We start from the raw sequence: 17,512 nt of genomic DNA on the forward strand, positions 1-17,512 counted from the left end.
CGCCTGTAAGAGCTTCCCTCGGCCAATCGCAGCCTCGCTCCCATATGTAATCATGCATAATAAGCGCGCGACCTGCCCGGGGGATGAGAGCGAGCAGCTGATAGCCCGAGGGAGTGTGAGCGGCAGAAGCGGAACTCCAGCAGTCTCCCAAGGACTTGGGTCTCGAGAAAGGAAGTGGGCGGTGAGGCTTGTACAGTATTTCATTTTTTTTTAGAAGACTCGCTAGACGGAAGTCTTTTCCAAGGTGGTTTCCATACGAGGTTAAAATAGAAAGGCGTACCAACAGTCAAAAGGGGGGGGGGGGGAGCTGTCGCATAAACTCTGATTGGTAGCTCCAAAGGCAAGCCGGATGCACTGACTGCAGTACCAGATCCGAGTTCAAATCCTCAGCACTAGATGACTTTGGGCCGATCACCAACTCATAGCCTGACCTAGTTTGAAGGGTTGTTGTGAGGATTAAAAAATAGGGAGAATCATGTATCCTGCCTCAGCTTCCTCATACATAAGTATAATAATAAAAGTAGCAATAAAAAAAAAATCCAGCTGGCTTACTAATACCATTTCAGAGCACATAAACCTTAAAACTATTATAATACACAACTTCTGTGCCAATGCCATCTGAAACAATGTCCTCAGTGCCTGTGTGCGCGTGTGTGTGTGTATCCCAGGAGGGAATTACATAGTCGGGGTTTTGTTTTTGAAATAGTTTTTATTAAAGATTTTCATGAATTACAAAAGAATGTGCAGTGTCTCTTTTTTGTTGTTCAGATCAGGGAATTTCGTAGTTGTACAGTGGTACCTCTGGTTAAGAACTTAATTCGTTCTGGAGGTCTGTTCTTAACCTCAAACTGTTCTTAACCTGAAGCACCACTTTAGCTAATGGGGCCTCCCGCTGCTGCTGTGCCGCCGCTGCGCGATTTCTTCTGAAGCAAAGTTCTTAACCCAAGGTGCTATTTCTGGGTTAGCGGAGTCTGTAACCTGAAGCGTCTGTAACTCAGGGTACCACTATAGTAGGATGATCACTAAGAAGGCAGGTCATATCTGCCAGCCGAACTGGTTGTATTGGTTGGTCTCTTCTGCAGCTTATCTTAACGAAAAGTCAGACTGGTAGAGCTGGAGGCAACCTGGATCCAAACGGTTTGACAGCAGGCTCTTCTTCCTTCTCACAGAGTTAGCATGAAGCCTGGTTTTTTTTTGGGGGGGGGGGACTGATTTACTGCTTAACTTTGCTTACCCCTGGGCTGATGCTCCACATGACTGGTTCAGCCATGACTGCTTCCTCCTTCAGCCATGACAAGTGTGACATTACTATGAATTCTTGGTTCTGGCAAGTGTCATAGGGCAGTGTCTAAATGCTACTCGTGTTTTTTTTAATATAACTACATTTATAACCAACCTTTTCTCCAAGGAGCTGTTGTATATGGCTCTCCCCTCCCCCATTTTATCCTCACAAGAACCCTGTGAGGTAGGTTAGCCTTCATAGCTGAGTGAGGATTTGAACTCTGGTTTCCCAGGTCCCAGTTCATCCCTCGATAACCACTGAAGGGTGCAACCTTCACAGGTAATCAGTTTTAACTTGCCTGGCATCTTGTATAAGACACATGGAGACACATGGAGCTGAATGAGAGGACAGAGATTGTAGGGGTGAAAATGGGCTGCACTACTGCAGGTTGGTCACATTTTTGTGTCTTTCTGGATATCAAATATTCACAACCAGCCCATGTACACATGATTGCCAATTTTTTTTTTTATAGTGTAAGTGTAATGCCTCGTATTTTTTTTCCCCCGTGTAACATTTTTACAAATCCATTTCATTTGTTGAGGCATTAGGGGGAGAAGAAAAAAGAAAAGAAAAAAAAAGAAAGGAGGGTGGAAGGAGGGGAGATGGATGGGGGTGGGGTCGGGTAGCGGTGTTTCTATTATGCTTAATGTATGTAGTTTGGTGTCAGCGTGCTTGTGTTGTTCACTTGTGTTTCTTTGGTGGTGAGAGAGGTTGGGGTTGGCCTAGGATGTGATTGTTTGTTTGTGATTGGCTGTGGTGATCTTTGTTTTCGTGTGTGAGTGAGGTGGGTGGGTGTTTTGGATCAAGTTAGCCATATTGATTTGTATGCTGTTGGTGGATTATTGTCATTGTCCTGTTGGGCTGTGTATGTGATAAAGGGGTGCCATACCGGGGTGAAGGTGTCTTCTTCTGTTTGTCCCCGTGTCAGTTTCAGTTTGTTAGTTAATTTTTCTAGTAGGGCTGTTTCCCATACTATTTGGTACCATTGGTCCATGCTTACTCCTGACAGGTCTCTCCAGTGTCTGGTTATGGTGTTTCTGGCTGCTGAAAGTAGGTGGGTTATGAGTTCTTTGTGGTGTAAATGGGCATTGTTGTCTTGGAAGATGTTTAGTAGGGCCAATTCTGGGGTGAAGTCTAATACTTGCTTTGTTATTTTACATATTTCTTGTATGGCTGTTGTCCAGAATAGTTGGATTTTGGGACACTCCCACCACATGTGGAGGTATGTGCCTGTGGAGGTGCACCCTCTCCAGCATTTTGGTGAGGTTCCTGGGTGTATTAGCGCTAGTTTCCTTGGTGTTAGGTACCACCTGTAGGTGAGTTTCAGTGTGAGTTCTTTTCTTTTCGTTGATATGGATTTAAAGGGGGGTTTAGACCACATTCTGGTCCATTGAGTGGGGTTAATGTCATAACCTATGTCATTCTCCCATTGTTTTTTGATTGCGTCTAGGGGATTTGCGGGATTTTGGAGTAGTATTTTGCATATTGCGGATACCGTCCCTTTACCGTTTCCCTTTGTTGTTAGGAGGAGGTTTTCAAAGGTTGTCAGGGGCCTAGTTGCTGCTGATTTTACTGTTGGGTTGTTTAAGAGGGCATGTAGTTGGTGTTGTGTTAACCAGGGCATTTGGGTGTCTTCTAGTTTGTCTTGTATTTCTTGTGTTGACAAGGGTTTGTTATTTTTATAAAAGTCTATTAGGCGATATAAGCCTTTGGTTCGCCAGGCTTTTATCTGGAGGTTTTGTGCTGCATGGTGGAATAATGGGTGGTACGCCAGGGGGATTAGTGGGGATGGGGTTGGGGATAGTTTGCCTATTTGTGTTTTCCATGCTTTGAGCATGGTCTGTGTGTACCTGTTAAGTGTTGTGGGAATTTTCTTTAGTTTGTTTGGGAGGAGTGGGTATGTTGTGGTGCAGGTATTTTCAATTGTGTCCCTCTCTAGGTGTACCCATTGTTTTGTCTCATCTTCTAGTATGTATGGAATTATATGACGTATTTGGTTGGCAATGTAATATGCCTCTATGTTAGGGATTCCCCATCCTCCTTCTGAGGTGGGGAGGTGCAGGTATTTGGGGCTTATTCTTGGTTTTTTATGTGAGAAGATGAAAGAGTGTAGTTTTCTCTGCCAACTGCGGAGTTGGGTTGAGGGGATCCAGATTGGGAGGGTTTGGAATAGGTAGGTTAGTTTTGGGAGGACATGATTGCCAATTGAACAGGGGGGGACAAACCTGACTGTTCATTTATTTTGCTTTTGGACTTGTTTTCAGAAAGGTTCTTTTAAAAGGTTTTTTAAAAAACTTTTAAAAACTAAAGCAGTTTTTAAAAAGCTGTATGTTCAAAGCAGCAGCTTTCTTTTCTCCGTCACCTTAAGTCTCACCTTAAGCCTTGCCGCACCAACATGATGCCCCAGGGAGCAAAGGTGCCCATTAGGTCTTCCCCTGACACCCATTAAGCCTCAACTCTGCACACACACACCCTGCCCACCTTGGTCATTTGTTGATGAGAAGGGTTATCTCTTTCTATCCTTCATCTGGAAATCTGGAAGCAGGAGTTAATATGTGTTCTTTTAAGTATAGGAATCAAGTAATAAGATGGTTTAGATTCTGTACTAAAAATAACAGAAAAGTCTACAGCCAGCACAACATAATTTTCTTTTATTTTGCGCATTGTAGTTCGTTCCAGCTGTTGCTTGTTGTGGATGAAGAGGGACAGGAAACTATTCAAGGTGAGGCTCTGCCCACAACCACTGGAAATTGCATGTAGACCTCTCTCTGGATTCAGACATGCCTGCACAAATTTATCACATACTGCCAAGCATAATTTTTTTCAATCATAAGGACTAGATACCTTTTATTAATTAAATAAATCTACACAAAATGAGAGCAGAGATTCTTAGGAAGCCAATTTTTGCACATGGTATTTCTTTATTTGTGTATTAGCCTCCCAAACTCTCTTCAACTAAGGTCAGCTCCCAAAGTGTTACATTCTGCCTTTTTTTCTGCTCTGCCACATAAATATGACATCTGAGTAGCCCTGATTGTGTCCAGTCCTGGTCCACAATAATTGGAGTTTGTGTTTGCACAGTGTAGAGAAGTGCTCCCACTTTACTTTTTATTAAATAACAAATAAACTCTCCAAATGCCACCCTGTTGTTGCAAATGGTCAGACCTGATAGTCTGTTCCAGAGGTGGACCACTTTAATGGCCCTGGTTTCATACTGTCCTTGACATCCATTGCTGGTGATTTGATGGTTTGTATGGAGTTGTTCCTGTGATCTATAAACTGGGAAATCATTGCAACTGAAAAACTGCTACCATACTCAAAGGGCAAGTCGAACTCATGTAGAAAATAAGCTCTAGAGTCCCTTCAAACAAAGTATAAAACATCAGTTTCTATGTATAAGTTTTGACGCCATTTGGAGTGCAGACCTTCATCAGTTCTGCCCCTGTTCCGGCGACAAATTAATCGCAAATGGTTTCAATTGGGCAGGACTTCTGAGTGCTCTCCACTTCTGGGTTGCTCTCAGATACACCCAGCAGTCTTCCAAAACAGGAGCAGACTCTTTTCAGGGAGGAGCACAACTCCCTACTCCTTAGGGCATAGATAGCGGGGTTCACCATAGAGTTCACCAGACAGAGAGTGCTGCAGAAGGCAAACGCTTGCTTCACGGAGTCGTCTAGTTTGGCAAAGATGCTGTAAGTCATGAGAGCCAAGGCTGGTGACCAGCACATCACAAGAACCACCAGGACAATCACTAAGGTCTTGGCAAGTGTGACATCTAGTCTCACCTTTGTGTTCTGCTGGCCTGTTTGAATGTGGTACTTTTCCATGTACACCACATGCTTGCGGGCCTTCCAAAGAACATTCATGTAGGCATAGACAATAAATGCCAGAAGGATGGCGACCAAGACAATCCAGCTTGAGAGATATTTGTTGTCGACGAAAGGAAACAGCTCGGAGCAGGGGGAGCTGAGGTGGCAGCAGTTCCATCCCAGCAACGGCAGGAAAGCAATTAGCATGATGATGACCCACAGCATTACCAGGGCCACCACAGCTCTTCTGCTCGTGACAAGGACTTTGTACTCTGTCGGCCTGAGGATACAGATGTACCGGTCAAAGGCCATCAGCAGCAGGCTGCCGAGAGAGGCTGTGAAAGACGTGTTGACCCCTCCAAGTTTTAGCAAGAAGATGTCCTTTGATGAATCAATCTTATTGAAAACATGGAAGTTGACAAAGCTACAGACAAATATCATGCTGGCTAGCGTGTCTGCCAAGGCCAGGCTGCTAATGAAGAGGTAGGAAGGCTTATTCCGGATCTTGGGGGAAGAAAATATGAGGTATAGCACCAAACAGTTCTCCAAGATACAAAGGCTCCCAACACTGTAACAGAGCACGGCAATGACAGTCTGAGCTGAATTGTTAAGTACCATGTAGCATTCCATGGGCGTTGCAGTGGAGCTGCATTGAGAGGTGCCGGCCGTGGTGTTCTTGCACTTCTCCATGCCGGTGAACTCAAGAGTGAGCAAGCTTTCTTCAGAAAGGCGTTGCCTTCTTTTGCAGTATTTATGGTGCAACTGCAAGAGAGTTGGAAATGAGAGAACTTAAATATATAATAGTGTACAAATGCCATCAATGTGTTCTGGTCAACTCCAGCCTGGATTTACTAAGTTCTATCTGCAACACCTCCCTTTTAGCTGCATAGTTTCCTTGATTGATTGATTCCTTCCTCATTTTACTATATACAGTGGTACCTCAGGGTACAGACTCCGCTAACCCAGAAATAGTACCTCAGGTTAAGAACTTTGCTTCAGGATGAGAACAGAAATCACGTGGTGGTGGCGTGGCGGCAGTGGGAGGCCCCATTAGCTAAAGTGGTGTCTCAGGTAAAGAACAGTTTCAGGTTAAGAACGGACCTCCAGAACGAATTAAGTTCTTAACCAGAGGTACCACTGTACTGTACTGCATTTCATTTCATTTTCTTCATTTTTTTAAATGCAAAACTGCATTTTTAAGAATAGCCCAAAATTACTCAATCATATTCTTGTCTTCTATTACAGCAAAAAAGGAGAAATGTATCTCAAAGATTCTGGAGAGGATGACTATTTTATTATTCAATTAGTCCAACATGTTTTGGCTCAAAGGCTTCTTTGCTTCCTTTCAAGTTGGCATCCGGCTGTCTTGGGAGACAATGGAGGAGTGCGACTTTGAGGGTGAAGTCAAACAGTTGGAGAGTTATAGTGTCTGCTGAAACTGATTAAGGAGAGACATGTTTTGTTGCAGCTGGGACAGATGAAGGCGTCCGGTTGTGCTGCTGCAGATGCACCATGGCGTTTCTTCTCTCTGCGCTCCTCCCAGTGGTCATTTCTCCTCTGGTCACTACTGTGGTCTGTCTCCAGGCACTGTGGTCATCTGCGAGGGATTCCCACATGGCGGGGCTGATGCTGCCAGCCTTTATGTTTTACAAACTGCTCAAAAGTCATCCTGAGGCACTTTTGTCCTGCAAGATCTTTGTAATGGAGAATTTTAAGCAGTTTGTAAAGAAACTAGGAACACTTTCAAAAGGTACCTGAGCCAAAATGCAAAGAGCTAATTAAATGATAAAATAATAATCCTATCCAGCACCTTTGCAGTACATTTCTCCCTTTTCTTTACATCATTGGATGCTTCCTGGGTTTTGTATGTTAATGATTTTTTTTGAACAATTATGTAACTAGTTTTTAATGGATTTGTTGTATTTTACGGTAAATTCTACACCATGGGTAGGCAAACTTCGGCCTGGGGACCAGATCCGGCCCAATCGCCTTCTAAGTCTAAAACTTTTACATGAGTAGAATGTGTTCTTTTATTTAAAATACATCTCTGGGTTATTTGTGAGGCATGCCTGGCGTTTTTACATGAGTAGAAGGTGTGCTTTTGTTATTTGTGGGGCATAGGAATTCGTTCATTCCCCCCAATATAGTCCGGCCCCCCACAAGGTCTGAGGGACAGTGGTCCGGCCTCCTGCTGAAAAGGTTTGCTGACCCCTGCTACACCATCATGTAAATTGCTTAGAGGTCTTTTGCTCTAGTAAGTGGTATATACATTTTGTTAAAAGAAAAAGGCAGAATGAATGTTCAGTAACAAGGTTGTCTGGAAGTGTCCCACTCCTCCACAATGCAGTAACACCACAGGTGTAGTAGCACTGTAGCCTTTTAAGAACATGCAGGAAGCAAAGCCTCTTCATCTTTTCATGCACTATACTGGTGCATCTACACTGTCTTTAAAAGATTAAAAACAAGATATACATTTCATTTATATGTTTTCTTTTCCTATACATGCATGGTTATGCAAAACTGCAAGTTATTTATTGAGGCTGAGTGCATGCACATGACATTATGTAGTGAACTGTTTGCGCATTTAAAGCGACATGCTCTGTGCTCCTGTGTATAAAAGCAGCTAATGGGAAAACCAAAACAATGATATAATAGAAGCAGAAGTGCTAAAAGGCGTTTTCTTTCTGAAGAGGAAGTTGTTTCCATCATGTTTCCTGTTTTCACAAGCATACTTCTTTAACCAGAATACCCTTAGAAACCCTTTTGGGGGAAAATCTAGCAAAGAGAAGTTAGGCAGCCTTTGATGCTACTAATAGCGCTAAATTAAATGAGCTTTGAAGCCTTATTCCAATCCCTGGGTTAGGGTCCGCAAGTACATGACATTCCCTATAACCTCTTGCCTCCAGAGCTTTTTTACAGCACCACATCTGCTTTCGCTAGCTCCTGTTTTCTAATGTTTGCTTCTGCCAAGCACACAGCATTCTGGATAGATTCTTGTCTGTGCTTTGGATTTTTGTAAACCTGGGCTACCTGACATAACTCCTTGAAACATCTAGTCATGACAGCTAAAGGAAACCTCCACACTCAAAGGCAACATAGCTAGGGAAGGAAGGCTCTGTCTATTTTTGTTTCCTCAGCTTCTCGTTTTTGCAATCTTATATTTAGTTCTCCATATTCTTGTAGCAATATGTGATTTTTTAAAAAAGTCTTCAAGAAAAATATTCAGCATTTTAGTGTAAATCTCTCCTAATAACACATTTTTCCATGTAGTTGTGACAAATTTACACCCTTTTGGTAAGCAATTTTTCCTAATATAATGTATTCTGGTAAGTTATTTTCACTAACACATTCATTTCTATGCACACTTTCCCTTAACATACTCACTTTTTAAAACATTGGTTGGATAAGTGCATTGCAAAATTCAGGTAAGTGTGAATTTCAAATGATGGCTGTATTTTGGTTCTCATATTGTTTTGGAAAGTGTGAATTTGATAGATTCAGCTTCAAATGTGAACTGAATTGAATTCCTCTTCCATCCCTAAGTCCAGGTACAGTTCCTGGCTCTTAGAGGCAAACAACAGGATATGGCTATCCCCTGCTTCTGAGCTTCTCGGGAGTCTCTTGCTAGCCCCTTTTAAAGAGAAAACATTGAGACCAAAGCTCCATCTTAGCACATCAACATCCATTCACCTTCTTTCTAATTAGGAGAGAGGACCTTGCATAGGATAGAATCACACTTTGCAAAAGACTGTGTGGCTGCAGCTGAAACCCCATGTTCTGACATTGTGCTGTGCATTGTCCTTCCTCCAACAATTTGAAGTGAAATGCAAAAGTGATAGAAGAAAGGGGAGTAAGGCTGCATTCACAAGATACATTTAAAGGACACCCCCCCACCACCACAAAGAACTCTGTGGACGCTGTAATTCACCCCTCATATAGTTACAATTCCCAGCAGCCCTTAACATAAGAAGCTACAAAGCCCAGAATTCTTTGAGGGAATTAATGTACTTCAAATGTGCTTTAAAGGTGCCATGTGTACACAGCCTTCTATATTACAGAAGATAATAATTTGATAAAGGCCAGCCATTTTCAGCATTTCTGTTAATGAGCTGTTCCACTCTTTACAATCCCACCCAATGAGAGAGATAACATTAGCGAGCATTTAAAAAACAGTGGGCTGCTTCAGGAATAACGCCCAGCTATGTTTTAGTATTAAATAAACAAGCCTGCCTGAGCCTCAAAACATGTATGCTCCTTACCTCACAATCTCTCCTCCTGCATGCTCAGTAGATCAGAAGCATTTTAAACTAACCAGAGTTCCCTATTATGTCCAAACTCTGGATTGTGTGCACTCTGGTTAGTGAACAAACCAGGATCACAAACCATGGTTTGCTCCTGCTTTGTTTGAGCTATCTGTAGTTTGAACCAGGGATGATGGAAAATCTGTGGCTTTCCAAATGTTGTTGGATTCAAACTTCCATCAGCCCCAGCCAACATTGCCAGTAGTCAGGGATGACAGGAGATGTAGTTAAGGAAAGCAACATCTGGCGGGTCAATTTAGCCACTCCTGATTTAAGGTAATCCCTATTCCATGGATTCTGACAGAGAACTGTCATTAATTTAAAATCGAAAGCAGGATTTTTTGTTCTCTTACTCCAGTACATTCTCAGTGTTCTCCCTTGGAGCACATCTGAAGCTTGAGCAGGCTTGTTCATATAAAGCTAAACCACAACTTAGTGTAACATTCAAAAAAGGCCTTAAAGACTTATTGAGATCCCTGAAATTTTCTCTCAATTTCATCTCACTCTCCTGCAATGAATTACTGCACATTTATTGACTAGAGAACTTGGATTATTTAGAAAGGCTCTCAAAAGCAGCGCACTGTACTCTGCAGCTTCCCAGATAAATGTGCAATTATCAAATGCAATTTTCTTCGTAAGGTTTTAATGTTGGTTTTACAGTATTCAAACACTTTTCATGTAAAAAAAAATCATCAAAAGAGCCTTTTACTCCTTGCTTACAACTACAAATTTCAAATGCAGGATTGTCATAATCACCGCTGTAAAATGAAATTTTGGGAAGGACCTACCTGGCTGACTTCTTGCGATTTCCTCACCTGATCTGAAAGAGTTGCACAAAATCAGCCCGAATGTAGATCTCCGCGAGAGTCTGTGGGAAGAACAGATGTCTGGAGAGCTAAAACCACAAAGTAACAGCCTTTGCAAGAGAAGAACCACAGAAACCTGCAAAAGCTGAATCATGGCATGTCGGAGAGTAGAGGGATGTGGTGGAAAAAAGAAGACCATGTGAGATTCAGCGCTGGCTTGATCTGCGCTGGGACTTTCCAGGAGTCTGTGCCTGGCTTTCTCTGTGAGACCTTTGAAATGGAAGGAAAGCAGGCAGGCATTAGCTCTGACAGGAGAGCAGGTGGCAGGAGCGGAACAGCTCTCCAAAGGCTGCCACCGCAAAGGGCTTGTGGGGCAGAGATCTCTGTGTTAACAGTTGCCACCACCAGAAAATGTAAGCAATGTTGTAAAAAGAGCTCAAAGTTGTATGCAAAGAGCACTATTGTTTGTGACACTCACACTAATTTCATTTGTCCCACTGTTGTCTCTCTTCTCAAGGAGGTTTTGGAGCCTGCATCAGCTCCAGAATTTGGGGAGCCCTTGGGCAAGATGGCCTCAGAGAAGCCTCCTCCTGGGTTGTCCCCCTTGCTACCCTCTTCCTCTGGACCCAGTATGTACCACTGCCCAGACAGAGAACGCAAGGGAAATGGAGGCTGTTACTCTTTCTCCCTGATCTTCTTGCACACTTTAGAAAGGACAGGTGACTGAAGAGGAGGAGGAGCAGGGTCGGGGGGGGGGCAGCTGGGGTGTTGGGGCATCACCAGGCACCTGACACTAGCCCTCTTTGAAACCCTGCAAAAACCTGTTGTTCCCTAATGAGGAGCAGGACAGAAAAATAAACAAACAGATAGGAACATTAGAGGCAACAACAGTGATTCTGCCAGTAAGGGACATTTGAGCATATTTCTTATAAATGCCAATCTCGTGAAGATAGCTGTCTGGAAATTTGGGCTATGTTCACAGTCCTATTTACTGTGCACTTAGTGACTTTCCAGTGATTGGTCTTTAATCCATGTTCATACAAAGTTATTTGGGTATGTTCATATGACTGCTTACTCTGCATCCACTGCACTCCCACTGCTAATTTCTGAAGCCGCATTGACACAACATTAGCCATATTGATCCTGCAGTTTTACAAATACTACCATCACCAGCAAAGCTTCCTGGCTGACAGGAATGCATCAAACTGCAGTATTTGTCAAACTACAGGATCAATATACATTTCCAACCTCTGCTTAAAACCTCCAATGAAACAGAGTACTATACACCACTTTCCCGCTGCACCGTGTCAAGGAGAAACTTATCGCTCCCTTGCCTCCAGGGGTGGCTGGTGCCCATTGGGAATGGTGCAGCAGAAGGCAAGAAGACCAATAGCAGATGGAGTCAGTGCCAATGAGAGGAGCCAATTAATTCTAATTTGCCCCCATCTCCTCCTCTGCTGAGATCTACAAAGGCAACACTTGGGCTATGTGCACACCATACATTTAAAGCACAACCCCCCCAAAGCAATCTTGGGAACCGTAGTTCCCCCCACAGAGCTACAATTCCCCAAACTGTTAACAAACTACAGTTGCCAGGAAGCTTTCTTTTGGGGGTAATTTAAGTGTATGGTGTATACCCAGCCTGAGAGGAGGAGGAAGCTGGTAGGCAATGCTGTCCCTTGGACTGGATGTAAGAAGATGGGCAGGTACAGGTGAGATGAGATGGGCATTCTCTCTATGGTTTGGGCTGTGAGATGCACACCTGAGGATGCTGTCTGTGCCACTTGGGGGAAAAATCTAGAGGCTGACAGGGCCCCTCTGGTGATGAGGCAAAAGCACACCTAAAACCCTGTCAATGTTTTTCACTGGGGAAAAACAGGAACAGAGGAATCCAGGAACTGGAGCGTCGTGGGAAAAGAACAAGACTGGTTATAAAAATGACAGGTTTACGGCCTCAGCTGTATTAAGAAGAAGGATTGCTTCTTAGCGGAAGAGAACATGGCTCTTACCTTGTGCCTTTTTGGAGTGGAGAAGTCAGCAAGTGCAGCTGTGTTTGCACACAGAGCAGAAAGAGATAACAGCAACATATTGTGAGAGAATCCAGAAAGATTTGCAGCAATGTACAGTGGTACTTCAGGTTACAAACACCTGAGGTTACAAACACTTTGGATTATAGACTCCGCTAACCCAGAATTCGTACCTTGGGTTAAGAACTTTACCTCAGGATGAGAACAGAAATCGTGCAGCAGCAGCAGGAGGCCCCATTAGCCAAAGTGGTACCTCAGGCTAAGAACGGTTTCAGGTTAAGAATGGACCTCCGGAACGAATTAAGTTCGTAACCAGAGGTACCACTGTATTGCGAGAGAATTCAGTGCTCCTTTTTTCCTTCTGTGAGTTCTCTGAGCTGATTTCTAAGGGGGCAACAAAAGTTTCATCCCAGTCTTTCATTATATCTGATCTAAGTTTTAAATGAATCTCCATCGCAAAAACAGCATCTGTTACCAGTACTTTGCCACCTTTTCTCGACTTTTGCGCTGTGTTTGAACAAATCTCAGAGTTGGAAGGACCAGTGCTTTCCCAACTGCCACAAATGGCGAGGGCTGAGGGGGAAGGCTGTAACTGCCATTGACGGCTGTTGCTGTGAAGCCATCTGAATTGAGACATGGGACTGTGCTCTACAGTACAAGTTGCCTTCTCTGCTCCTCTTTTCGCTGATCTCTTTGAAATCCTTCCCATTTAGAGGGCAGCCATTTTCTTTATGTTAAAAAAAGGTAAAGGGACCCTTGACCATTAGGTCCAGTCGTGACCGACTCTGTTACAACTGCCTTAAAAGTGGATTAAGCCATTTGCTTTCTCCTGTGGCAAGCAATCTCTGAAGAGATCTTGAAGTCTTCATTTACCCCCTTCTAACCACAGTAAATCTCTTTACAAAATAAATCAGCCCCACCCGTTTTTGTTCTAATTATGAGTGCTGTAACATGTCCAGTTAGAATTCACTATTTTGATAAGTGTTTTTTAATATTTAGAGTTATCTAATGTAAACATCTGTGAGGGTTGGGGAGAGAAAAGCTATTCCGCCATCTTGTGGTGATGACGTCATCCGCCTAAGCATCCTCTTGCAAAACTGCCTGCCTGTGCTTAAGGTTTTCTTGGGGCTTTGCAAAATCTGTTGGGCAGTCTAGGCACCTGTCAGCCAGGAAGCCTTGCTGGTGATGGTGGCCATTACTTGAGTCTCCTTAAAAACAAAGCAAAACAAAACATCTGATGAGTCTTGGTCCTGTCCACCCCCCCCCACTCTAGAACGGCAGAGCTTCAGGATGCAGTTGATATTGGGCCAGGCGGATCAGTGGTCTGACAGAACAAGGCAGCTCCCCTGCATTTCCCCAGCTGCCACTCTTTTGCCTTTACTCTCAGTTCAGGAAGTGAGAGTGATCCATCTCCTCAGTAATGCAGCAAATTCACCTCAGCCAGGCAGCAGGAGGGGGGCAGGGGGGCACTGAAGGTATAAATGACTATCAGACTTTGAAAAAGTGCTATCATTGGATCAAGTTCAAGGTGTAAATAATTGCTACTATTTTGACTTTTATTGTGTTATCTTCCTTAGTGGGTTGTGGAAAACACTATTATGAATAATGCTTTTTATAGGGTAGGATAGTATGCACTGAGATGAGTTTATGGAACCAAGGGATCAGTAGCCTGGTAAAGTTTGGGATCTACTGACCTAGGGGGTTAAAACTTGCTGGGTCAGCCAGGCCAGCCATTCCAAGTCCTGAGCAGGCCTTGTCCAGTAAGGAAGGCAGAGAGCTTAAAAGCTCTTTCCACAAACCAGGAAAACCCAGCACAAAATAACTTTTAAATTCTCTGCCTTCTTTACCAGGCAAGGCACTCTGCATGTGTGCTCAGTGATGCTCTCATGAGATCTTGCAGGGCTGTCTGAGTTCTCGAGAGATCTCACATAAGCACCCCCAGGCAGGCAAGGCTCTGGAAGGGTGATGCTCACACGGGCACAGTTTGAGTATATGCATTCTTAGATATACGTGCCATCCCTGGAACATAACCACCACGCAATAAAAGCTGCTGAAGAAGACCTCTGAGGTGTACTCAGTTAAACCTCTGTGCAAGTTAATCCAGTGGATGTACCCTGGCAGAGAGTCTCAGGTGAAGCACTTCCACAAGCTGCTCAACAAGATCAAGAGTGATTTTGGATGCTTACTGGACAAGCACAAGACCTTCCTGTGATACTATGATCAGCTGTATTCCACAAAGGCAAGATTCCCATTTTCTGAAAACCAGATCTGCATAACCTTTACCTGGAAAGATGCTTTTGACAAGAGGTCTCTCTTTGTAGGATCTGTCCAAATTGCTTTAGCAAGTCTAGGCTGTGGGAAGACTCATGTGTTGTTCAGTCGTGGAGCGTTGGCTAGCATCATTAAGAAAGTATCTTCAAAGAAGCCCTGCTTGTTATAACTAAGGGAAGCTTGCCACAAGCACACTAAAACTGTAGTCCCAGTTCATGTTTATTATAATTTATATATCCCACTCTACCATGGGGGCTTTCAGCCTGGTTTCAAACTCTCCAACATTCCTCAGATGAAAATAGGAACTCTTCTCACTCCCCCACAACCGACCCTCATCGATCAATGGGGCTTACTCCCAGGTAAGCGCATATAGAATTACAACTGCAGTTTCTTTTTTTAAGAAAGTAAATACAGTGTGTCTGCCTACAGTTCCCTACCATCATCATCATCACACTCACATGTTAAGCACTGCTCAGCTAATTGTTGATCATCTGTCTATGCAGCACTTATTTTAAGTGTAAGCCAAATAATTCAAAGAAACAGGCAAATGATTTATGCAATGCTGTTGATGCACATGGCACTTTCCAAAAAGACAAGGTCGTGCCCCAAGGAGATTCCAATCTACATTTCAGATAGGGAAGGCAGCAGAAGGAACGGAGGGAGGGAGGGAGAACCAAAGCAGTCAATGAGGCAACAGGGACACATCTCCACAAATGTCGTTACATGTACTTAGGCTTCTATAAATGAATAAACATAAATTAGAGTCAGTAAACACTTCATCTTACAAGTACCTTTTCTCTCAAGAAAGCTGGACCCTTTGGATAGCAGATCAAAGCTCCAGGTGGCTTTATAGATGGGATGCCCCGGTCTGGATGCTTTCAGAGGTCCTCTCCATTCCACCGCCTGGGTTCCTTATGTTGCCCTCCTTCAGCAACTGGGCACTGCACACCCTATGCCTCTTGTACTCATTGGCTCTGCCAGGGCATCCATTCCTGACTGGGTGGTAACTGGCCAAGGTTCACCCTCCTCTCCTAAGTAGAAATGCTCTGCTGTGCTTTCCTTATTGGAACAAGCATGGGGGAAGAAACCCTCCTTTCTGTTTAATCAGCACTCTAGTCAACCTCAGTTGTAGATCACCTTCCAGAGTTAGATTTTCCTCCGAGCTACAAGAAGTGTTTTAAGTTGCAAGCCAGAGCAGGGAAGTATTTATTACTTCTCCATCTCTTGACTTCTGCAGGAGTCTGTCAGCCAAAGAATGCGCTCAGTCTCCTGTGGCTTTGCTATGCATCACCTTTGCTAAGAGCTCAGTGGTGTGGTTAAACTCTTGTGGTGTTTCTGTGTAAGTAGGAAGGCAGGCAGGGCGATTGCTGCATTTGGAAGACTTCATAAGCCCCTGATCAGCATTATCTAACCATTGTATAGGGACTGATTAAACTACCCATTCCCATTCTCATTTCTAGTTCCCCACCTGTCTGCAGCAATACACACACACACACACACACACACACACACACACACACACAGTGATACCTCAGGTTACATACGCTTCAGGTTACGTACGCTTCAGGTCACAGACTCTGCTAACCCAGAAATAGTACCTCAGATTAAGAACTTTGCTTAAGAACAGAAATTGTGCTCTGGCGGTGCAGCAGCAGCAGCAGGAGGCCCCATTAGCTAAAGTGGTGCTTCAGGTTAAGAACACTTTCAGGTTAAGTATGGACCTCCGGAACAAATTAAGTACTTAACCCGAGGTACCACTGTATATATAACCTTCTCACAAAAAGATTGTGAGCATTCTAGAGCTTGTCCGCACCTAAGTTTAATGTGTATTCAAATTTGTTTAGGTTCCCATTTAAGCCTGTGTACACACATAGCCTATGAATGCACAGGGACTGCCCCTGCCCCCGGAGTCTGCTTTTGTACATGGTGGCTTGCAATTGTACACACCTTTGCACGATAACGTCATCTACTATCCATGTTGTCCATATACACGTGGACGTGTTTATAAACTAGTGAGTGTGTAATGGTGTTCTCTATCCACCTTCCCTCAATTAGTGTTTTCATACACACACACACACACACACACACACGGCTAATTTAGTGTGTTGCTTCCTATTTTACCTATTTCATCCATAGGCAAGTTAAACATGACGTTGGGTGTGGGGCACAGTCCTGCAATGTCAGTAGGTCTGTCCCAGTGGGAGGGGGACCTGAGAAACCCCACTCTGTGTATTCATGCACAAAAATGGAGTATATGTGCAGGAATCTGTGAGCTATGGAACAAGCCCAGTCTATTCTAGTTTTTAAAAGCACAAGATCCAATAGAATCATTACTATAAGCCATGATGGGTAAACGGAGCCTCCATGTTTTGAGGAAGTGTACTTAGGTCAGTGGTGTAGCATGGGTTGCCAAAGCCTGGGGCCATGTGGAGGGGATGGGGTGGGAGGGAAACGTACTCCGTACACATGAGCATTTAACTGTCTAACGGCGTCCGCGTCACCCAAGAGATCACAGCCACAGAGATAAGAAAAGAAGAGTCATTCCATTGTCTGAAGAGATCACTTCCTGGTTCACATGGAGAAGCCATTTTTAACAGATCACAGCGGCAGAAGTGTGCAGCTGTACTGAGGCAGTACTGGGTGTTGAAATTCTACGCCACTAACACTGTATGCTTAAAGTAGAAGAGCAATGACTGGCTGCTGCTCAATCACCTACGGTTAAAAGGCAAGAGCAAAACAATACAAAATGCTACATCTGATTTGGCCCGTGCCAATTTTTCCCTTTGTACAGTTTTGTTTTTTGTTTTTGTTTTGCTTCTCTCATTCAGTTGCTTCTCTCTTATTTAAAACGTATTTAGCCCAACTCTTTACTGGTGTGCTGTACTGCCACCTGTTGGGGGGGATGTGCCATCACCAGACCATAGTTTACCTGGTATATTATACTGTACAGTGGTACCTCAGGTTACATATACTTCAGGTTACATACGCTTCAGGTTACAGACTCCACTAACCCAGA

General features: G+C 43.8%; 1 protein-coding gene across 8 annotated transcripts; it reads right to left on the reverse strand.

The window, feature by feature from the left end:
• Positions 1-3,916: 3,916 nt before the first annotated feature.
• On the reverse strand, positions 3,917-15,988 carry CNR2 (cannabinoid receptor 2). Of its 8 annotated transcripts, none has more exons than XM_081870606.1 (3): positions 15,288-15,988; positions 10,181-10,260; positions 3,917-5,853 (listed from the first exon to the last, which is right to left on the reverse strand). In XM_081870606.1, the coding sequence occupies exon 3, from the start codon at positions 5,779-5,781 to the stop codon at positions 4,741-4,743; it is 1,041 nt and encodes a 346-aa protein (XP_081726732.1). In that variant the 5' UTR covers positions 5,782-5,853; positions 10,181-10,260; positions 15,288-15,988; the 3' UTR covers positions 3,917-4,740. The 8 variants fall into 8 exon arrangements, with proteins under 8 accessions (XP_081726732.1, XP_081726729.1, XP_081726727.1 ...); XM_081870603.1 differs by lacking the exon at positions 15,288-15,988 and adding an exon at positions 13,385-14,906 and having other exon boundaries at positions 10,181-10,468; XM_081870601.1 differs by lacking the exon at positions 15,288-15,988 and adding an exon at positions 13,385-14,906 and having other exon boundaries at positions 10,181-10,837.
• Positions 15,989-17,512: the final 1,524 nt, after the last annotated feature.

This window comes from Podarcis erhardii, assembly GCF_964252035.2.
Source record: "Podarcis erhardii genome assembly, chromosome: 7".
Lineage (NCBI taxonomy): Eukaryota > Metazoa > Chordata > Lepidosauria > Squamata > Lacertidae > Podarcis > Podarcis erhardii.

What these genes read in the sequence shown, in the direction of transcription:
- CNR2 (XM_081870599.1), bottom strand. Translation starts at nt 8,953, where the DNA reads ATGCAGCCTTACTCCCCTTTCTTCTATCACTTTTGCATTTCACTTCAA. An exon ending in GTGATTCTATCCTATGCAAG is followed by an intron (nt 5,854 to 8,806) that starts GTCCTCTCTCCT and finishes ACTCTCTTGCAG; the next exon opens with TTGCACCATAAATACTGCAA.